The 23,184-nt window shown below is 39.9% G+C and overlaps 1 protein-coding gene across 6 annotated transcripts; it reads left to right on the top strand.

Annotated features, from left to right (window-relative positions):
• Nucleotides 1-12: 12 nt before the first annotated feature.
• On the top strand, nt 13-22,567 carry csnk1g1 (casein kinase 1, gamma 1). 6 transcript variants are annotated; one of them, XM_028401297.1, is made up of 13 exons: nt 13-198; nt 4,985-5,392; nt 5,538-5,578; nt 6,239-6,308; nt 11,060-11,208; nt 12,107-12,341; nt 12,455-12,540; nt 12,667-12,751; nt 12,861-13,009; nt 13,106-13,213; nt 13,982-14,092; nt 16,149-16,255; nt 18,696-18,878. In XM_028401297.1, exons 2-13 carry the CDS (start codon nt 5,206-5,208, stop codon nt 18,748-18,750), a joined length of 1,383 nt encoding a protein of 460 aa, XP_028257098.1. In that variant the 5' UTR covers nt 13-198; nt 4,985-5,205; the 3' UTR covers nt 18,751-18,878. The 6 variants fall into 6 exon arrangements, with proteins under 6 accessions (XP_028257098.1, XP_028257099.1, XP_028257096.1 ...); XM_028401298.1 differs by lacking the exon at nt 13,982-14,092; XM_028401295.1 differs by lacking the exon at nt 18,696-18,878 and having other exon boundaries at nt 5,010-5,392; nt 16,149-16,564.
• Nucleotides 22,568-23,184: the final 617 nt, after the last annotated feature.

Below are 23,184 nucleotides of genomic sequence, written 5' to 3'. Positions count from 1 at the left end.
GTGTTCGAACCTTTCACGAGCAGCGACGGCAGACGAAGAATGGAGAGAGCCGCTAACGAGACTCGGTTGTTAGCGTGAAACATCAGCAACAACAAGCAGCACAGAAAGCCTCACATTAAGCTCCGGGCAGTTAGCTTCATTCAGCGTGAGGAATATACAGGCTGTGTGCCCTGATCGTCTGGATTTACCCCAGCGAAGGTAAGTCTGTTGTGTTTGTTTGCGACGAGCTAGCAAAAGCTGCTTTTGAATGTTAGCTAATATTTTCTTTGCTAACGGAGCTAATTTCCTTGTTACGCTCCGTCCAGCTGTCACACAGCCATCAGTAGGTGTTCGCTAAGGCGTTAACACCAAGCAAAGAGTGTGCCGTTTTATTTTCTGCCATTAAAACATAAACTATATTCTAATTAACAAGAAAACAACCGTATCATATTGTTATCAGAATATACTTAAAGACAAGACAAGCCACAGTGGATAAGTGATGTTTTGCTAACGTTAGCTTTGTGACTGGTTAGTCAGGTTTGATGTGGGTAAGCTAACACAGCTAATGGTTAGTCCTCTGTCTGATCGATGTGACCATCACCGATGTTGGACTGCCATGTCTGGCTTTGTCCGAGAAACGTTGGCGCACAGCTGCCAACTGGCTTCCTTGTTTTGATTCATCCGGGGGCCTGCTTTCAAAGGATCGATCATCTTTATATTATCCTGCTGCCTGTGCCCTGCACTTCCTCACGTATACAACTGTGTATTTTCACTGCATGCTGCCTTGGTGCTAATACAGGATAGCACACACATAAAAATGTGTGTGCCTGGTCAAAGTGGGCAGAGGAGGATGGAAGCAAGATTATGCCAGGTGCAAATATTAAATGTCCCAGTGTAGCTGCCATGACACCTTTCTTTGCTTGTGATTAAACTTACAAAGATGGACAGATGTGCATTACACTGTGCCCGGCTGCATAGATGTGTTACTATTGAATCAATATAGCTCATGATCAATTACTGTCCATTGAGCTAAATAATTAGTTGCCACATTTTCCACTGAATAAAAGTCGCATGCTTCAAGAACAGGATGTGTTTTATTAAAAGACATTAGTCTTCTGATCTGGGGCCATGTTGGATTGTTTTTGGCATTAGTGGAAATAATCCTGGTGGTGGAAAGGTTGGTAGAAAAAATAGTGTGTGTTGTGTTTATTCAATAGGCCGTGACAAAGTGAAACACGATCTCAATCACACTGTTTAATGGTGTCAGTCTAGGACAGTGTGCATGTCTGTTTAAAACATTTGTAGGTCTTTCAATTCAATTATACTTCAGCTGATCACATAGTATTTGTAAGATCTTTATAGGGAACTAGATGAAAAGAGAGAAGATAGTTATCGGCGTGAGTGCGTACATGTGTACATGATGTAGAAGAAGGAGAGTATAATATAAATTGCCATCAGTTTACAGTTCATGATAACTGGCTTTAAGGCAAGAGGCAGCTGTTTGCTGGCACTGCCACAGTAGGAGTCTGCACTGTTGGCAGGCAGGCCCCCCTCTCAGGCTGATCTTTCCTCTGAAGGTTAATCACTGCACTCGGAGCCTTTATGTTCCTGTAAAAATGAAAATATGTCAACAGATTAGGCTTTTTTAAATATATGCTAATTAGCCAGAAGTATCTCAGCTTCACAAGATATGTTCACTTTAAGCTGTAGACCGTAATCACGGTTTGTGGAGTCTTAAATCGATTTTCAATGCCATTTTGATGTGTTATTGAAGGAAGTATTTGAGTGAATGATACTAGACTTTAAAACCAGCTATTAACCAATTACATCCACCTTACTCAAGCCTTGACATATTTACTGTTTGATTGGCAGCTTTGTCAAATGAACACACATGCCTGTGATTAGACTGCAAACAGACTTTTGCGTGTGTTTATTTGTACAATTTGATACTCTTATATTTCACTAGGGTATAATACCAGCTGTGTGAAAATAATACGGTCATAATACCTTGTTTATATATTTCTACAAACACCAAATTCCAGACTAGACCTAGAGAAAATAAAAGAGTCTCATGCTGAGAGGGTATTGGAGATGTGACACAGGAGTGAGGTCAGCAGAACTCATCACATGCAGTCACAACTACTCAATTTTGAGAGCATCTTTAGTAATATGACACATTTCCTGCTCATGCAAAATGAGCTTCAGTTAAAGCTGTAAGTCTTTGTGATATCCTGATGGTAGAGAAAAGCTATTTTACATGAACACAATGAATTATTGATTGTTCAAACTATGCAGAGGTATCATATTTATTTGTGAGTCATGAGTTAGCTAATCAGTAACATAGTGTCTGCAGGTTTTAGGACACAGCCCATATCTAATTGAATTGATATAATTTACATCTTGCCTATATCTATTCTATAATTAATCAGGGCACAGCCACATCACCATTTCACAAAGTGAAATTAAATGTCATCAGATGAGCAATATTTCAAATCTGGTTATGCCATTATGTATACCATCATCAAACTGCAAGCCATGTTTATGGCTTACCTATTCCCAGTCCAGCACTAAACAACCAATACTATCTACTGTGACATTCAAAAAAGAGAACATGGGCACAGAGCTGTAATAACATCTGACAGCTCAGCATTTCTCTCAACATGCCAAAATAGGCCAAGTTCTGCGCCTGGGAATCAAGAATCAGTTCTCATTGTGACTGTTTCTGACTTCTCTGCTTCCTAATAGTCTGAAAATATCAGTTCCTTTTCAGCACAGCATTGTTTACCTGAGGTTTGAGAGACCTTACCCACAGAACAAAAGAAGCCAGCAACAAACAACATGCGCTAAGTATTTGTATGGAGTCATTTTCAACTGCTGCCAAGAAGCGTGGCGTCCTCAAACATATCCTCGTTTATAAGGAGACATGGCACCTCGACAGGGATAAAGGCCGGGGATTCCCCAGCTTACATCAAAACTAAGAAGCTATTCATCATTAGAGACCACAGAGCTACACATCAGTTTCTACTCCTCAGTCTCTCCAGGGTTGCTTGGCTTTGTTCTTCAATTTATCTTTTTGAATTAAGACAGTTTAATAAATTGCAATTCAATGAAATGTCTTCTCAGTTTTAATTTTCTGAATCCCGTATAAAGACATCCAAGGTCATGAAAAGCACATGGTCTGCATTACATATTGCAAGCCTCTTATTCTAAAATGTGAGCTGGGACTGCAGTGACAGTTTATTAAGCAACATTTAACGATACTAAAATAACCAGAAGATACAATAATGTGACGACTCCTATTTCAATCTGGGTGTTTCTCAATGGTAATCCTGAGGTTAGGCATGTCTGAACATGTTTAAAGCAGAGTGGCTGCTGTAGTGTAATCCTCTTGGTAAAATGAATGATATATATACACACAAAAGATACATGTATTGCACAAAAAACATTCACTGTTCACTTTTCTTTGTGTACAAAGCGCAACATTGATTTTAATTGACTCATGTCGTTGTCTACATGCTCTGAATGAAAGAGCCTGCCTCCTGTGAACCATATATTTTTCGTTATCATCCATGTTTTCAAACTAAAGAAACTTGTACAGTAAATTTGTGTACATGAAATGATTGTATGATTGTTTACTTTAATATCATACAAACAGCGTCATGTGTCTGGGTTTTTAGGTGAACAGCAGTGACTGTACTCTTGTATGAGTGTGTGTGTGTGTGTGCGAATGGTACCCTCCTCTTCAATCAGCAGAAACATCTAGCCGAGCTAATCTAAACACCGGTGCACTCTGGATTAGAGTGGCCTACAAATGATTATTTGCACAATGGAAAATGTGACAGCTCACCATTGGTCTCCGCTGCAAACCTGCTTTATAGCTGTGCTGTTTTGCTCCTGGTTTTTATGTAATAGCAACAGTGCACAGTTGCCCTTGAGAGCAAACTAGCTGCCTTTGATGCAGAGATTGGTGCAGGCAATACTGAGCATGAGTCATCCAGAAGCCCACACACAAATACTTTCAGCAGCAGCATTTCCATGCTGAGGAATTACAGCATTGTCATGAAAACAGTAGTAGCTGTTGTTTTGTACTGAAAGCACAAAAAGTTATAGTAGATGTTTTGAGTGAATAAATGACATTTAGTCTCAATATATTAGGTGGCTGAAGATTAATAGGCTCTCCATAGAGGCCTATAGTAGATCACATGCCATAGTAATTGTGTAGTCACACACCACATTGTCTTATTAGTTTATTATTTGTATAGAGGGTGGGGGAGTTAAAACACAGAACTGAATCTGGCTTAACAAAATCAGATCAGTGTCCATCAACTTAAGCTGTAGTGTCCTTGCGAGCAGACATGGTTTTATATAATTGTTTACATAATATTCTGCACTGGCATAGTCCGTGTATATAGCTGTGGGTGGCGAGATGATCACAAACGTAAGGTTTATGTTGATGTCCAAACTTGGTTGCTGTGTTTTCTGTGACCACTGTGGTTTGATTAAGATCTTCAGCAGTGAGCCACTCATGTCCTTGAAAAGCACGGTCTACGTGGAGACGACTAATGACCATTAATGACTATTTTATGGTGAAGTTATATTTTGGGGAAAAAAAAGTATGTTGTAAAAAGTAAAAGTGCACTTTGGCTGACCTGCTGTTACTCCTCTGTCTGTGCAGGGCACAGTTTGCCACCCAAATGAACTCAGCTGACATTTCACATTATACCAACAGTAGAGAAACTTGAATAAGAACATATCTGTCTCACTTCTGCTTTTGTCCTCGAACAAAGCACTTGATCATTCTTAGGTATTTTAAGCCCAGTTCATTTTTCGTTATTGTGTTGTATCTGTTCACTTCTTGAAGGATTTAAATTCATGCTTTTTCTGTAGTTGTTGTCCTTTTTCTTCAGTGAACATCTGGACATCTACTTCTGATCTTTACTATGATGTCCAATTGTTTGTTCCCCATAGAAATATAATGTGCTTGGTCATATGCTGTGTGTTTCAGGTCTTATCCCTTCTCCTCCCCCCAGGGCAAATGTTGAGGCCTAACAACTGTTAGAGGTGACGGGGGTAAGGACAGTGTCAACTACACCAGGTTCTGTCCCATGAGAGTGACTGTGCCATCCAGGTGCTGCCAGTGACCGGGGCTGTGGCTGTGGTGGGCCCGGCCCAGGAGGCCTATTTGTACATCACTCCAGGCTCCTGCTGACCTGTGTTGCGCACACCATGGATCAACAAAGAGACAAATACGGCGAGAGGCCGGCCAGGAGCACCAAAGTTTCCCAGGGGAGCCGCAGTGGACACTCGTCGAGACCATCCGGCTCCTCCGGCTCCTCTGGGGTTCTCATGGTGGGGCCAAATTTCCGTGTGGGCAAGAAGATTGGCTGTGGAAACTTTGGTGAACTCAAGCTGGGTAAATTGAAACAAAATCTTGTGATAAGTTGTTCAAGAACACAGTTTTTCTGCTTTTAGATGTGAGTGTTGCATAAACCTGCCGTAACACCACAGGTAGTGTACTTTTAAAAGGCCATCTAATGGTTTTTTGTTCCTTTTTTCAGGTAAAAACCTCTACACAAACGAGTATGTAGCTATTAAACTGGTAAGTGCACACTTCCTGCTGTGCCTTGTTTTAGTTTTAAGTTGTATGTATGCCATTATTATCATATATGGTGCTGTCACTTATGTAAAACAACATATTTCCTATTTGAATAGAAACATTTTGAAATCACTTAAGCCAGGTGGTTGTTGGCACATACGTGACTTGTTGTATTCCTGGAAAGAAATACAAACGATGCTCAGCTAGGCGTGTCTTTCCAGTGGCTGCTGGACTGGAAATCGTGGCTCGTGACTCATGCCCTTATTATTGCTCACTAGAGAGTTGTAATTTGCTCCAGTATTCAAGTATCAAGCGCAGCAAGCCAAATAGTTTTCAGCTCATCTCTCTGCAGTGTAGCATGCTGACACTTGAATTGAAAAATGTTCCAATAAAATGTGTGTTCAGTTTTAAAAGACTATCAATGAGCTTAAAAAAAAGAAGGTGGGGTCACTACAAAACTTAGGGGTGTAACTTGCATTGTCTCTTTGTTTTGATGTTTTTTTAGAATTGACCCATATGTTAATGGATTTTTAATAGTCATGACTGATCCAAAAACGTTTCTTTCTTTTTCTTTATTTAACATAGATTCGTTTTTAGTTTTCTTTCAGGTTGTTTGGTAAATATCATTAACTGAGTTCTGGTTTGGATATGTTTACCCTACAGGAACCAGTGAAGTCGAGGGCTCCACAACTGCACTTAGAGTACCGGTTCTACAAAACACTGGGAACTACAGGTAAGGTCACAGCATTGTTTGTTGCTCCTTGGTGGTGTTTTTATGTGACCACATGATAATGATTTGACTGTTTTGGAAGATCTGAGTCCATGATTGCATCATTTCCACAACAAGTGATTACTCACCTCAGGTTACGTATTGATATTAAGCTGGGTCAGCAACTTCTGTGTAATCTGGGTGTGTGTGTGTACCCGCATGCATGAATGCCTACATGTAGAACAGTGACCAAATGGAACTGCAGTATAGTCTGTTTTGTTTTTTTTGTTTTTTTTATAACCTTACTTTATTTTCTTAAAAAGTTATGTTAATAATAGTGCAAACTTGATTCCATATCTTTGCATTTTCTTCTCAAACCATGCACTTTAAACCTTGTTATTTGGCAGTCAGAATAAAAGTCTATGCTATAACGGCTTCTTCTCAACTTCCTATCCTGTTCCCCAGACAATTTGTAGTAAAAGATTAGTCAAGGTTTGCTGACGCATCCCTGTTACAGCAACCACTGACAAGAATCATGCGAGGATTAAATGACCACTGAGAATTAGATTAAGAGCAACTTTTTTTAGACTTGGTACTACAGGAAATGGGTGGGAACACTAGAAACAATAGAACAATAGAAAAATCTTTTTTAATAGATTTCCATCGTTGTCCTGGTAAAATGGGCAAAACAATAATAATATTAGGAACATCTTGGTGTTGCACTTTAACATCTAAACTGGAGCTGTTGTGTTTATTGTTGTATGATGTAAACAGTGTTTAGGGATGACCTCAGTCACAGGAAATGCATGGAAAATAAAAGCCAGGTTTTTATATTGTATGATCCTTGAGGTGCTTTTAGAAGCTCTACATGCATATATGATACCCAACTGGGAGTATAATGGCTATTGTTTTGCAAAGACGAGGGCTGGAAAAGGCCAACTGTGCGGAAACTCATTAAATATTTAGAGAGTGGGTCTGCCTCTCTTAGTACTAACCTGCCTCTGTCCTCTACTCCAGATGGGATAACGTGACCTCATTTCTTCTTGGCTATGTGCTGTGCCACATTCCTCTCAGCCAATGTGGTGTCTGTGCGACAGGGTCTTTATGAATTAATGTGGTTTGACTCAGATGCTCAGTCAGGTGTTGTTATCTGATGCATAACCAACTGTCACTGGATATTAATGAGGATGATTCAATTATCAAGCCTGTCCTTCCAGTTATTATGGCAGAATATTTGTACGTATAGTAAGACTGAGTGTGACGCTGTGGTTTTTACAAGGCAGTGATGCATTTCTGTGCCAATAGACAAGAAGGGGTTTGGTCAAGGGTGGGCGAGCACTGTTGCGCTGTTAAAAGTACTGGCAGGCAAATCCTGTCATGAAACACAACACCATCTCTGGCGTCCCAAGGAGTACAAATTTCCAATAGTGATGTGGTTTAATAGATTGTACAAATGTGTAAAGGAAAGACAAGAGGACTTAAAATCAGGGCTTGATGTTGAATTTCTTTTTGTAGATATGTCAATTAAAGGAAACATTCTTGGAGTTATACAAGCACAGCATTGTTGTCAGGCTGTTTTTAAGTGAAACACCTCTTTCAGCTATTCACCAACACACCTTCAAAGTGTATGGATATTATTGCATTTCTTTCTCAGTCAAATGTTTTAAGATTTTATAACAATCAGACCTCATTTTGGATTTTACACTGAGTGTAACAGAATGGTTCAGTAATCAGATAAATGATCCAACAATTTAGCAGACTGACAGTCCACAGCCACTGAAGAGAAGCAAGCCAGCAAATATGTCCGTCAGAAATTGAAAGTGGCCAGCTTGATTTGAGGCTAGTGGATCAGCACAGTTTGCAAAACTTCCAAGTCGGGACAGAGCTGGCCGGTGTCCACAAGAGGCATAAAATACTGGTGTAGAGCCTTTCTTTCCACTTTCATCTCACAACGTGTGCAGTTAAGCATGCCTACTATAAATTTACAAATGGACTTCTTATCCAGCTGCACGGTGGCTGCAGTCTGCCCCAGCATATAACATGAGTATGGGGATGCTTCCTTGATATGTGACATGTCACAGGCATGACATTTAGAATCAGTTTAGAGTCATGACTTCAGCTAACCTGTATTTCTTTGGCCTATGGGAGGAAACCAGCTCAGATGTGCACCGCACAGTAATCACATTATAATTTATGTGATTAGACAATGATTTCTACACATGTATTTATCATTTTGTTCATAAAATAAAATTACAAAATGGGCTTATAATGTAAATCAAAGCTGAATTTTAGTAAAAATGGACTTAGAGTGATTCTTCAACCCTCAGACATTGATAAATTATTAATAACAGAACAGCTACTGCCAGATGGCCAAAATAAAGCATCAGATCACTGCTTTTATAGGGGTTGAAATACAGTTTCTTTCAATCAGGCTTAGAACCAGTCGTTTTCATTCATCACATTCATCTTGTTCTCCCTTTGTCATGAAGAACCACAGCCAGCAGCTCTATTACATTACAGTAATGCAAAGGAAAATGTATGCAGGCCATTTCATTCTTTGGCTGAAAGATGTGATACATTTTTGAAAGTCTGCATAAAACCTTCTGTAGTTACGATATTGCCCTAACAAAGGCAAATCACACAGTGCTGTCGGCATCAACTTTATTGTGTCATTTGGTTTGGATCTGTTCACTGCTTGAATGGAAACTGATTGAATTAAAAGGATGATTGTGTTGAAGTTGAAGCCAGTAGAGACATGTAGCTTCTTTCCACTAAAAGCAAAAGTCATATGCATGTGAGACAAGTACATGTGATTGAATTGTCCCACGGGCCAAGTCAGTGCCACACCCAGGCTTTACTGTCATTCCACTTGAGGAAACTGGATGAGAGAAGTTAAAATTGGTGCTTTTAAAACTGGTAGCCTCTATCCAATCTTGAATGTTCCTGTAGCCCTACTGTACACCCGTGACTCACAGATTCAGTCTCTCCTGATGATTAAGTTGCTGTTGACACTGGTGTTCCGTCTGCCAGAGAAAAGCTCAGCTAACCTTGTTTTCAATTGCACAACCGTTTTTCCATTTATTTACAGCACATCTCCAATCTGACACATTTTTAGGCCTCCCACAGGCACCCGGGGTTTCAAGGCTCTCATTCCTATGGTACAATTAGCAACCCACAGAACTACATAATGGTGTCCAGAAACACAGGATGGAGCACAGCGTGACTCCTACATGCCCATATGCTAGCTGGCAGTATTTATGCCACCTTTCATCTTGCAGTGTATTTCCCATTACAGTTGGCAAGATTAGCTTTCTTAATATCTGTCTTTGGTTAAATTATTTGAGCAGAATAATGGGGTTATGATGGCAGTTTAGTCACTAAATGTTTCGAGGCATAGATGTAGTGCAGTGTAGCAGCCTGACTGACGGAAAAAGTCTGTTATCTTGCACATAGTCACAGATGTAATAAATGGTTGTTTACTGGTTATTCTTCTTTTCTTAAGTGTTCATAAATTATAGGTTTACATCATAGATCTCACAATGAAATCATTTAGAAGGGTGAAATGGTGCACTTACAAATACAGTGTACAAAGAAGCCTGTTGTACACTAATACTAAAAGTTTTTTTTTTAAGTCAGAGTTGGCAGATACTCCTATTAAAGCAATGGCTCCAGGATCTGGGACATGAAAAGCAAGCTACTTTTTTTTTTTTTTTTACTTCGTGTAATTACACATTTCCGAGGACTGAGCACAGCTTAAGTAGTCTGATAAAGCAGGGTCTGTATGATTGAAGCTTTCTTTGAAGTTTCTAGAGAGGACACTTTTTAATAAGACTCTTGACTAGAACTAAGCAGAAGAAAACTTTGAATCATGCTTCCCTGAAGGCAATTAACAGTTTGGCCTGATTTCCTGTTCTTTGAAACTTAAGTTTAGGATGTGGTCAGGAAGACAACAAATAAGACACATATCGTTTATTACAAATAATTAAAAATGAATGAGAGTAGCATGTGCATAAAACATGAAATCCTGCAAAACATTACCAAGTTCTAACAGTGTGGTACCATGCGGAGGCTTTTGCTAATTAATAACTGCAGGAAGAAGCCAAAAGAAGGAAATTGTCCCCAGTACAGCTTAACTCTGTAGCAGCCTCTCTTTTCAAGAAGCTTCAGTTCTCAACATCACAAACACGCCACAAAGAGGAGTGTAAGCACCACAGCCCTCTAAATTTGTTACATCTGCACTGAACCGGCCACACGAAACTAAACTGTACTGTGAAAAGAAGTAAAACAAGAGCCAAGGTAACAGATGGACAGGATTTTTGGAGCAATTACAGAGAGTGGAGCCGAGAGGATATGATTCAGTTGGGAGGTTATGAGGCAGTGAAAAGATTAGTTTTCAGTCTGCAATGACGGGTTGTATTTGTAGGCACTGTGTTGTGCTGTACTTACTGGTTAATGTTTACCTAGCAGCTTTTCTGTCCTCGGCAACCTTGTGCTGCTCCTCCTCCTCCTGTCTGTGGCCTCTTACTGCTCACCTTGGACCCAACTTAGAAATATCATTTGTCATGGGAGACAGGCATAATAAACACTTCTACCACATTAACCCTTAAGAATTTCCAGTAGTGTATACAAGAAAGAAACATCTGCTATTTGTTGTCCCCAAAACGTTCGCTGTGATGGACAAAGCTAGTTGTGAATATTATTTATGTTGTCTGGGCAAATATTTCGATATCTTTGTCTCATGTAAGGCATATTTCTGTCTTTTCTTTTTTCGACAGAGGGAGTGCCACAGGTGTTTTACTTCGGACCCTGTGGGAAATACAATGCCATGGTCTTGGAGCTGCTGGGGCCGAGTCTAGAAGACCTCTTTGACCTTTGCGACAGAACCTTTTCACTGAAGACTGTCCTAATGATAGCAATCCAGCTGGTGAGTTGAAAATGGCTTCCTAACTTTTCCCACCACTTCCTGTAGTTTTTCCACTCAAATCCAAAAATGGATTTTGAATTTGAGTTTTTAGGATATTCATCCCCATAAATCACTGCCAAAGGTTTTATTGTGAAACATATACTCGGCAGTGAAGTCTAGAAAAAAAGTTTCAAGGTGAAAGATTTTTGTTGGTATTCAGAATAAAACAAAAAACTTTATTTAAAATCATTTAAGCCTTCTCTGCTTTCAGAGCAGTAAAGCACCAAGCAAATTATGCAATTCCTTTTAGATGGTTTGTCTCAAACATGTCCATACATCTTTTTTAACAGGTTACTATGATACATATAATGTATAATTATTTGGGCTGCATGGTCTCAAAAGTCCTGCCTGGATAACATATGCTGTAGAGCAGATGGGAAGGTGGGATATGAGTGCAGAGGTTCCTGTCACCCTGTCTGTCAGTTAGCAATCTGTCAGTGTGTGCATACCATTGGTCAGAGGCAGGTAGGCTGGAAGCTGTCAGAAAGAGCAACGCCGTCACTGAATCTCATTAATGCGGAGCAGCTCTCCGAGTGGTATCGCCCAGCTCTTTAGGGCAGGGCACTTTTGACGTCTCAAAATTTCTTACATTTCAGTTTGTCAGCACAAAATCTGCAGCGCTCTTATATTTGTAAAGAAACAAAGACAACAGCAGAACATAAGCACTGGGATTTGCTGTAAAACTGCATCTCATCCATTCTCTCTTCCGTATTTATGAAGTAGCTCTTCTTATTTTTGGCAGAAATACATAAATTACAATGTTTTGCACAGGCAGACACGTCGCAGTTTGAGTCACTCTGCTTTGTGGCAGTGACCGTTTCATTTTGCTAACTTGGTTGTGTTGTGTCTTCTTCACCAGATTTCACGAATGGAGTATGTGCACTCTAAAAATCTCATCTATAGAGATGTAAAACCTGAAAACTTTCTCATCGGACGGCAAGGGAACAAAAAGGAACACATCATCCACATCATCGACTTTGGTCTGGCCAAAGAGTACATCGACCCGGAGACCAAAAAACACATTCCGTACCGGGAGCATAAAAGCTTGACTGGTACTGCGCGATATATGTCCATCAATACACACTTAGGCAAAGGTAAGAATCATCTCATAGCTTTGTTTATGTGTTGGATCCTGTCATCTGACGGCCCTTTTGGCACTTTATACTTGAAGTTTCTTAGTGTAATGTTGTCAAATTTGTTGATCTAGAGCAAAGCCGGCGAGATGACCTGGAGGCCTTAGGCCACATGTTCATGTATTTCCTTCGTGGGAGTTTACCTTGGCAAGGACTAAAGGTAGGCCAAAGTCATAGATATCTGTCACTATTGTTTTATTCAACAGGAAATATAGGCATGTTAAATTTTTAGCATAATTTTAATCAGGGTGGGTTTATAAGTCCTTCTGGTTTGGATCTCTTGTAGGCTGACACGTTGAAAGAGCGATACCAGAAGATTGGAGACACAAAAAGGAACACTCCCATCGAGGTCCTCTGTGAGAACTTCCCAGGTATACTGACTGATTTTAACCTAAAAATATAGGTTTTGGCTGTGATCACTTTACTGCTGGATTCTGCTGCATAGTAAAAGTTACGCCCTTCTTTTTGTGTGTCCTTCAGAGGAGATGGCCACCTACCTACGATACGTGAGGCGGCTGGACTTCTTTGAAAAGCCTGACTATGAATATCTGAGGACTCTGTTCACTGAACTGTTTGAGAGAAAAGGATACACCTTTGACTACACTTACGACTGGGTTGGCAGGCAGATTGTAAGTGACACATCCTAACAGATATGTCAGTCAGTCATTTTTTTCTTGCAAGCTGCTTTACTGCACAGAACTGAACTGATTGTTATTCCCACTCAGCCCACACCAGTGGGGTCCGTCCATATAGACTCCGGAGCATCTGCAGTCACAAGAGAGAGCCATGCTCACAGAGACCGACCCTCGCAACACCAACCAATTAGAAATCAGGTAAGGAAGGTGTTATATGGGCTGTGTGTGTGTGTGGGAAATACAAAGGAGAATGGCCTGACTTACTGTGGTCACAGCATTATTACCTCATACAAGTTAATGTGCATGCAGTTACAAAGCTAGGCGTGTTTTAAAGGTAAGTTATAATATGAAGCGTTTGTGTCATGCATGTTATTCAGTCCCAGAAAAAAAGACTTGAAGAAAATAAGTTTACATTTTTGTTGGAGACTAATTGTTATTTGATGATTGTGACAAGTGTTTCAGACCTGAAACTGAAATGTGTCCTGCAGATTGACAGCAGCCTGTTGCCTTAAACGTTTTATGGGTAAAATTTGTCATGTTCTTGCAAATTGCTGGATTTAATATTTATACTTGTTAATATCTGCGTGTTGCTGGAATGGAAACACCTCATCAAACAGCTTGTTTTATAAGAAGCAAAAGAATTTTAAAAATGTCAAGTTTCCTTTATGTATTATTTAATGGTAATGAGATTGAGGCCAAAGTTTGATTGAAAGTTTGCTTCATTTGGCTTCAGGCTCATTAATTTCTGGTTCAGTTCTGTGGCTGAAGCCTTGCTTTGATTTTTAATTCACTCTTTTATTATTTTTTTTTATACTTTTTTTCTTCATTTCTCATGCTGCTTTGCATGGTACCTTGCCTCGCACACCCATCTTTCCTAACGCAATTATTCCATCACTCCCCCCTCCCTCTCCCATCGCACCCACTTTCCCCCTCACATCACCGATGCCACTCCCGAATCCCGAGCAGACAGCAGTGTCAGATCGACGAGGAGCATGGGAGGTGCAGCCCACACGCCAAGCAAACTCCTCCTATCTGACCTCCCACCTGGCAGCGGACAGGCACGGGGGCTCAGTGCAGGTATACACCCCTCACCTGATCAACCAACAGCCCCCATCCAATCTCCATGGAGTCAGATCTGTCTCATAGGATCCAGTCTCTCATAAATAAGCCTGTGATTTTGGCCTTTATATTGCAGGGAAAGACTATTAAATCTTTATATATTTATTCTAAGGCTTACCTTCTGGTTGGTCAAAAAAACAATACACTTCTATGACAAATGCTGCATATTTTAGGTGGTCGTTTAATAGATACTTTGGTTCATATTTTGTTTTCATTCATGCTTTATGCTTCATTAAATAATTAAATGAATTTTAAACCATTTTTAAAGTCATGTAAACTTTGCATAGTCAGTGTGACATTTAGATTTGTGTAGGCATTTTGGATTTAGAAATATTTTCTGAATGTTACTGGTATACCTAAAACAACTGTTGCCAGTTCAAATTGTCCTTTATATTTGCTCAGTATTTTAGCCTTATGTGTGAGACAGATCTACAACCATATACCTCCCTGACACCTTTACCCTTGGCTGGGAAATGTTATTTTTTTCTGCTCCACCATATGCATGTCATCTGGTGCCCCCACCCCCAGATGGTGAAAGTGTGATTTAGCTTCACGAACAGCAGGCCTGTTTGCAGCATTTTGATCTCAGGCCTTCGTGATGCTTGGACATTCCTAGCAAAGATCACAAGGCCTCTTGCATGGCAGGATGATCTAGCCAGCTAAGTGCATGCTCTTATATTGTAAAGGGTTATTTTGACTTAAGGTGTAATTTTGAGTCCTAACCATTACCTCAAGAGCGTCCCTGCTTTAACAAGCTTTGTTTGCATAGGTGTGGCGCGTATACTTTACTAGTCTGCCTAGTTAGAGATAAATCCATGCTACATAATTTCAGTTCTCAAAATCCACTCATACATTTTACAAATCCTAACATTACAACCTGAAAAATATTACTACATTACTTTTAGAGCTGTCACTTCAGTTGCACAGACATGATCATAATCGCTTTTAAAAGACCTTCCTGTGCAAACACATGTAAAAAAAAAAAAAAAAAAAAAAGTATCCAACAACCTTTTGCATTAATTTACAGATAGTTGCACGGATATAGTTGCAGATATGCACAAATCACTTTAAGTCACATCACATGAAGTTTTGATGGTTCTTAACGGTCTCAGCACCTTGGAGCATGCTGTGTTTACATGCTGGTAGAAAATTGGAACATCCAACCTCTTGGTGAATCCATGCAGTATTTCACAGTAGGAATAAATTGTTTGCCAGCAGTGACTCTCTCTTTCATCTTACACTCCTCCAAGGTAGAATTGTGATAGAATAAAGACAGGTGCTGTGTAATATTTGATATAATTTTAATGAAAGTGTGTCTGAGAATTTCTGTTTATCCTCTACAATATTTTAGGTTATGTTAAGAATGAGATTTACTGTAGTATACTGTAACAACAAAATTCAATGCTAACACTTTTATTTATTTATTTTTATAAATGAATAAATAAAAGTTCAAAAGAATTGGTTCTTCAAGCGAAGTGAATGGAGAGGCATTGGATGTGATCAGACTGATTACCAGTCAGGTAGAATCTCTACAAAAGAGGGGAAAACTTGCATCTAATGTCATAATATACTTTATTTTCTTTTATGAAATAATAATACTTTATAGTTTTATTGATATTGTTTGTCAGTTTGTCACCTTTTTCTGTAGGCAGCGTATCAAAGATGCTCTGTTTGCTTGTCCAAAACGCCAATTTTTTCACCACTGTATGCACCTATATAACTACACTTATTATAATTTATGCAGCTTCTTCTACAGGTTATTGATACACTGTAATATTTGTCTCATCTATGATCATGTTGTAGAGGTGACATTTGGTCATCTCACTCTTTTTCTCTTTTTAAATGTTTCAGGAATCTATACGTGAATTTTAAGAGCCAGGAAATGTTTGGGGTTTTTTTTTTAAATTGGTGATAAAACTTAATTGATAGAAATTCTTAAACCTGTGAACCTGTTGTGTGGATGCATAAAAAACCTCAGTGGATCTATCTGAAGTGACACCAGTCTGTGCTACAGGTGGTCAGTTCAACCAACGGGGAGCTGAACGCGGATGATCCACTGGCAGCTCATTCCAACGCTCCGATTACAGCTCAGGCAGAGGTGGAAGTGGTCGACGAGGCCAAGTATGTGTCATACACCCACCACTCCTCTCTTCCATGTCCATCTGTTGCTTCGTCTCTTTCTGTCTCTCTCTCTCGCCTCCTTTTGCTATGGTGTGGAATAGTGACAGCCGTGACCTCCAGCTGTCCTTCTGCCCCTCTTATCTCTCCCACTGTGTTTGTTTTTTATCTTTACTGATGCCTGTCTCCTTACTGTTTATCCAGTTTTATAAGAAAGCTCATCTAGATCAGCTGATTTTTTTTTTTTACACGCTTACTAACCAGTCAACCACCAAATTAACCCTCTACCAGGCCAGTTTGCTCCAAAGCCTTTTTGTCACGACGCCATGATGATCCATGCAATACAGAATCTGTACTGTGGGAGCACGCTGCTGCGATCACAGCACAGTCCATGTGGGTACTTAGTCACATGGTTTAATATGATGAGCAGCTGTCATTTCTCACTCACCATGACAGGTTAACCACCCATCAGAGCTTTTGTTTTGTTGAGTTTATAGCTCAAAAAGCTAACTTCCTAAGCACCAGTCACTGGAACGATGCCAGGCTGCACAGCACCGCTCTGTGAGCATCACACGGTTCAGCTGACTGATGAGAAGTGAAGGCAGATTATATAGGGAGACTCACAGCTTAGAGACAAAATATACGGAATATTAAAGGCTGTTTTTACAGATTTTGATTTGACAACTGCACAAGAAACATTAAAAGAAAGGATCTTTTAAAGAATAAAACCAGGCGTGTGTGGAGTCATACATTTTGCTCCAAGGCTGTGCTGCTTGAGGGGGGTGAGCATCAAGATTTCGACCTTTCAAGTCTGACAAGTTATCCTCACTCTAGTGAAAACAATAAAAAAAAGACTTTTAACAATAATGGTAGGTCATTTTAGTTCACACCATACAATGTAACATCGTACATCTCATATAGCTTAACATAAGTTCTATATAAAGTTGTTCTTCTTTGTATTACAGGGATTAACTTGTAAAAACAAATGTCCTCCTCTTGAGTCTCTCTGCATTTTGTTCCCTTTAATCTGCGCTCGTCTATTTCTGTCCAGATAAGGAGCCTTCCCGCTGTTCGCCATTCACACGATATGTTTGATATGATGATTGGCGTGTTCGCTGCTCGCCTCTTTGATACCTCGTAGCACAAGTAGATTTCGTTTTGAGACAAGAACACGAAGTAATCAATGCAAATCACGCATCCGATTCAATTCAACGAATGTTTTGCCCTTTGTGGGAGTATCTGGCGTGACATTTTATTGAATTCATATCACAGTTGGTGTTTCATCTTTTGATTGAGATTCATGGAAACGAACAGTAACACACATTGAGGTCTGTGCAGGACCCCAGTGAAGTGTTGTATTAAAGTCAGACACATGTATGCAGCTTTCGGCTGATTTGTCGGAACAGCTAGTGCTGTATAGTTTATTTATCTCATGGGCAATTTATAAAATGTATAAACTGTTTGCATATTTTGGTGTTGTGTGATCCTCGCAACAAGCTGCAGAGTAGATTTTCTGTTTCCTTCTCTGTAGTCTTTCCTCCTTTTAACCTCTCAGACTTTCCTCTCTACGTGTGTGTCCTGTCGGTGTGTGTGTGTGCGTTTGTTGTGTGCATGTTTGTTTGTGTGGCATGCACCCAGTCCCATCATCTTTGTCTTGCTGTATTAATCTATCTTTCTTTTCTCTTTACACTCTTTCCCTCTCTCTCTCTCTCTCTTCTGTAGCTGCGTGAAAATGCTCAACCTGTGGTGAGTCCCTCTCTGCTAGTCCACATCAGACTCATGGGACAGGGAGTGGACCAGCCTAGTGGAGATTTCATTTTACAAAGAACATTAAAGTAGACTCTCACTTGCACCGTCAGCTGCCAAACACCAGCTGATGTTAAGAAGTGACAAATGAGTAGAGAATACTCTTAACAGATGTCAAATCAAGGCAAAGACAAACTTTGAAATGCTTGATTTTCAGGATGATAACGGTCTTTTTAACTCTCTTTGCATTGTGCACCATTAGTTCTTATTAATGAAGGAGTCCAAAAGTAGCCAGTCACTGTCCTATGTCTCGACCCACAGCTTTTTTTTCTTGTCTTCGTATGTTTTTATTAACCATTCAGGCTCACTGTGTCCTGTGCTCTTTGTGTGCACTGCTCCATTTTTATAAGTATTTCCTTCAGAGTCTCTGCAGCATTGTATAATGACGGCCTTCTGCTATTTGTCTGTTTAAAATGGCAGGAGGCAAACAAGCATGCAAACACTGGGTGGATGGCAGCGCATCCATCCTGTCCTCGATGCAATTCTGATCCTAAAAAACAAAAACAATATGAGATCTGGAAGATTACACTTTAAAACCTCGTATAATTCCAGCAGCCCGCTTGTGTTAGTTCTTTCCCGTGCTCCGTCTAAAGGCCTCTTCTCATCTACATATTGATTTAATGCCCTCTGTCTGCAGGTGCTGCTGTTTCTTCAAGCGAAAACGAAAGAAGAACACACCGAGGCACAAATGATCCCCCAGCAGCAGCCTGAAAAGTGTCCGGCTCAGATGATTGTGATTTCAGAAATCATTAACGCAGAGAGTCAACGGAAAAGATCTTGATTGAATTGCTCTCTGTTGGGACCAGTTAAAAATGTCGAGATGTACAAGACGCTTGTGTCTGTTGATGGGAGTCTTTTTTTTTTTTTTTTTTTCCCCCCTCTGCTACGTTGTGTGGAGATGCTTTGCAGGTCAGTTGGCCAAACAGGAACCTTTTTCGATGGATTTTGCAGAGGGTAGTCTTTTGTTTTTCCAATGTAATCAGTTTTTTCTCCTCATTTTTTGACATACTTTTGCTCCTTTCTGTGTTATTACAAAAGGGGGAAGACAGATCTTCCTTGTTCTTGACTCACCAAATCTGGATTTTATTTGCCCTCGGTCTTGTCTGTTCGCCCCCCATCCCTCTTTTGACACAGAGCCCTTTTGGTCACTCCTGACGTGGGACTGAATGTAAACCTGCACACATGAGGAGCCCAGGAGTGTAACTGCGTACATCCACACACAGGCACTCAGACCAGTCTGCCATTTGGCCCCCTGCACTTTTGTTTTTTTTTTTTTTTGTTTTTTTTTCCCTCCGAAGAGGCCAAACCCTGGCACTGAGAGGAAAGAAGACCAGAGACGCCTCCTGCACTGTGTTCTCTGAGGATGATTTCTGCTCACGCTGCTTGGTTAAAGCACTCCCCTTAACCTCGCTGCTGTCAAAATACACTACAGTCTCTTTCAACTCTCATGCAGTTTCGCTCCTGTTGTCTTTGTGATGACGAGCGGCGACCTGACACTTGTAGATGGGGCTGATTTAACAAAAAAAATTGCTTATTTATGCTATTTATCTCTTGGTTGCCACCAGTTTTCCTACTAATTCTTAAACATACACACTGAATGTATGGACAGAAAGGTAAATGACTTTGGTGCATTTATATAATCTGTCATGTGCATGGGAAGGAAATTGCAGTTTAGACTAATGATCAAAAAAAAAGAAAGAAGTGAGACCAAATCTTGAGTGGGTAATGATCGGAGTGATGTTGCTTCGGAGCAACAAGAGAATCTGACTTCGGAGAATCACCGCCTCGAAAACGCTTCTGTCCAATGCCTTAACCCCAACTGACTGACCGACCGACCGACAGACCACCGCTTCACTTCACCAGTTGGATAACAAGTTAGCAGCACGGCAGATTTCATTTTTGGGGACCCCCAAAAGTTTCGGGCCTGTTCCCAGCTAGTACCAGAGCAGTTAATGACTTCCCTTGTTGACACACTGAATATGTATTCCTGGAGAAAGCAATGCCAAATGGGAGGGTTTGGTGTAATACTGTGTGATGGTGTTAAAGATGTCCCTGCCCCCTTTGCGTGTCCAGTGTGAAAACCCCCTGTGCTGCACAGTGATGTTTGATGTTTGGACGAAAGCGTGGGTGGATTGAGTGAACATGTCCATTATGTTTTATTTTATTATAGTGTGATGACGGAGGACTGCCTTGAAACAATATCCTCAATATGTCACCTTGCCTATCCTCCTAACAGAGAGTGAATTACCGTAAATATGTGTTTTATTTTTTTATTTTACATCTAATGCTAATGTGAATTTGTTGAATGCAATTTTTTCTTTGTTTTTTTTGTTTTCTTCATTCCAAATAGCCATGGTTTTACGGGGAAAGAGAGGGTAAACAACAACAACAACAAAAAAGCTTGAGACCATGACTGCACTACATTTGTTGACCCCGGCTTTCCCTGACAAGACCCTGCCTTCTTAATACTGTACTTTAAATGTGCTTCTTACTTTAATTGTAGCTGCCTCGTGTGTAAGGCCTTCCCTATAGGGTGCAGGGAATACAGGTTCAATTCATTATTTTCTCCTGTTTTTTTTTGTGCCATGATGCCCTTCACCCCTCTTCACACACACACACACACACACACAATCCAGGATCCAGGACGGAGTGTTGGGTTTTCTGGATTTGCCCCCTCATAGAAATAAAATGTTGTAGAATTATCTCAATGAATCAGTATGTAAGCCTGCTTGTTATGTGTATTTACACTGTATAGATTTTTTTAACAGTCCCCCACCTCCCCTGACACATCAGTTACTCCGGGTCTAAGTTATTGTGTTATCAAAAGTACTTGAATATGAACATTTATGGGATCTTTTCTGTTTTTTTTCCCTTGTAACTCCACACACAGGATTTGAAGGGGGAAACAGGCTGTTTGAATGACAGGTATTCATTTCTATGAGATGTCTTAGTGCCTCGTGAGTCCTGTACTAGGTGTTATAAAGGAGCGTCTGAGGGTTTTTTTGGTCGTTGTTTCCACTCCAGACGAGGTGAAGTTGGAGTTAAAGTCACCTTTTTGTCTCTGCGGAATGTTCATTAGGGTTTTTCAGTCTGGTTGTGAAAGCCTCTGTTGCAGCTGGAGAAAAGTATTCTGTGTAGTGAGATGGATATCAAGACTATATAGCCTTCAATGTTGCCCCCCCCTGAATCCCATCCCCCTTCTGTGCCATTCCCAAGACTACTACTACTACTACTACTAGCCCATGCCTTTTTGCTGTGCCAGGAAAATATGAATGTTTTTTTTGCCCATCACATTCCACCTTGTGTCCTTGACGTGTCCGCTGTCATTTTGAAACGTCATAGAGCAACACGGGCTCGGTGCAGAACCAAGAAGTGTTGTAGAGTGTCAGTAAAAGTGTTAAATGAAACGACATCGTTTTATTATTTCAGAGTTGAATTTGTGACTGAACGTCTTTTTGCGACATCTGCTTCTTCCTTTTTGAACTGTGGGTTTTATCTCACGGCTGAAATGGTAGATATAGATATATTACTCGGATGTATTTACTTTTTACTCTGTGGGCCTCGTATGGAGCGATTATATGGTAGCTCTGTACGGTTCGTATCTGCATGGCTTATCTGGAGATGGATGTCGGTCCCTCTTCAGTGAATTTCCTCACACCTGTAGGGCTTGTATACTGTTGGGTCAGTGAGACGTTATGGCTTCCAGTCCTTGTGTAAAATAACTTCTCCTCGCAAACACATTCCATTTCAGTTCTCCTAACTTCCTCACACAGCTCATTCGGTCAGACTTGTGTTGTTATGGCTTTGTGTGACTCATTCCTGTGTGTCAAAGCTGTGTAAATCAAAGCAAAGGACAGTGTACGTGTGAATGAATGGCTTTTTTGGGTTCTCTGGCACTTTTTCCTTGTTGCTGTACTGTAGAAAATTGTGTTGGATTTACTGTATATTTTCTTTGAGGGAGAGGTTTAGGGTGAGATTTACTGCAATATTGTGATGATTATTTGAACTGTAAATTGTACAGAGTTCACAATTGTAGTCTTTGTTTTCTGTTGGGAATCCATATAAGACGTATTCTTTGATTCTTTTTTTTTTTTTTTGGAAAATCCAATTGTACAGCTCCAAGAGTTTATCCTCCCCTCCGCATTTTTTTTTTTTTTTTTAGAGCTATGATTAAGAGAAATCTTAACTGTAAATAAATATTATTGTGAAATATGAATGTCACTTCAAAATGTATTTGAATGAGTTGGTCAAGGGCTTCAAGAATGAAGGACCCACATCTCTTCTTTTTATGGTTTCATATTTTTAATTTGCAGAAAGGTTTAAGGTCCTTTTTATCTGAGATGCCTCTGTTTTGTTTTTTTTTGTTGTTTTTTTTCTCCTCCTTGGATTCATATAATACGATGTGTCACACACGAACCTTATAAAAATCACTTTTTATTCCCTCCACACCTAAAGGGAAACTCCAGTTTGCACCCTTTTTTATGTAAAATAAAAGATCTCTCCACCTTGTGCAAATGTCTGAGATGATTTTTTTATTTTTTGCAGAAGTAACAGATGTTTTATGTGAAGCTTTATATTACATATACATGTTTGTGAACGTCAGACTCCCTGGAATGTCTTTCAGCTGCACTAATGCAGCAGTAGCTTTGGGTCTCTGGTCATATTTCTGTACTGTGTTTGGTAACATAAACTCTCTTATGGAAATTTACCAACAGAACATGCTGATCTGATGCCTCATGTAAGTCTGTTTTCCCATAGCTACTCTATGGGGAGAAGCTGTATTTGGAGGTATTATGTTTGCGTATTTACAGTGTATTAAGATACCGTCTTCCCAAATGTAAAATTTGTTACATTAGACCTTTTATCCTATTGTCATTTTAAATGTGAAAGTGACAAATGACTCAATTATTTAAAGTCTGCTTGCTTTTCTAACATATTTTTTTCTGTTTTTGTCAAGACAGGAATGCAGACACAGGATAACAAGATAAGACTTCCCCCAAGAGAAATTTAGTAATTACAGCAGCAAAGCATTTAGCAGGACAGGGAAGTGCAAAAAGTAACATAAACTTTTTTTGTATTTTATTTTTTAATTTTAATACAGAACTAAATGCAGTAATATAGAAGAA

This window comes from Parambassis ranga, chromosome 3, assembly GCF_900634625.1.
Source record: "Parambassis ranga chromosome 3, fParRan2.1, whole genome shotgun sequence".
NCBI lineage: Eukaryota > Metazoa > Chordata > Actinopteri > Ambassidae > Parambassis > Parambassis ranga.
This window is presented reverse-complemented; position numbering and strand designations above follow the sequence as displayed.

Coding starts and splice junctions, on each gene's coding strand:
- csnk1g1 (XM_028401295.1), top strand. CDS start 5,206: ATGGATCAACAAAGAGACAAATACGGCGAGAGGCCGGCCAGGAGCACC. Junction 12,752..12,860: donor CCTCTGTGAGAACTTCCCAG/GTATACTGACTG, acceptor TGTGTCCTTCAG/AGGAGATGGCCACCTACCTA. Junction 13,010..13,105: donor ACTGGGTTGGCAGGCAGATT/GTAAGTGACACA, acceptor ATTCCCACTCAG/CCCACACCAGTGGGGTCCGT.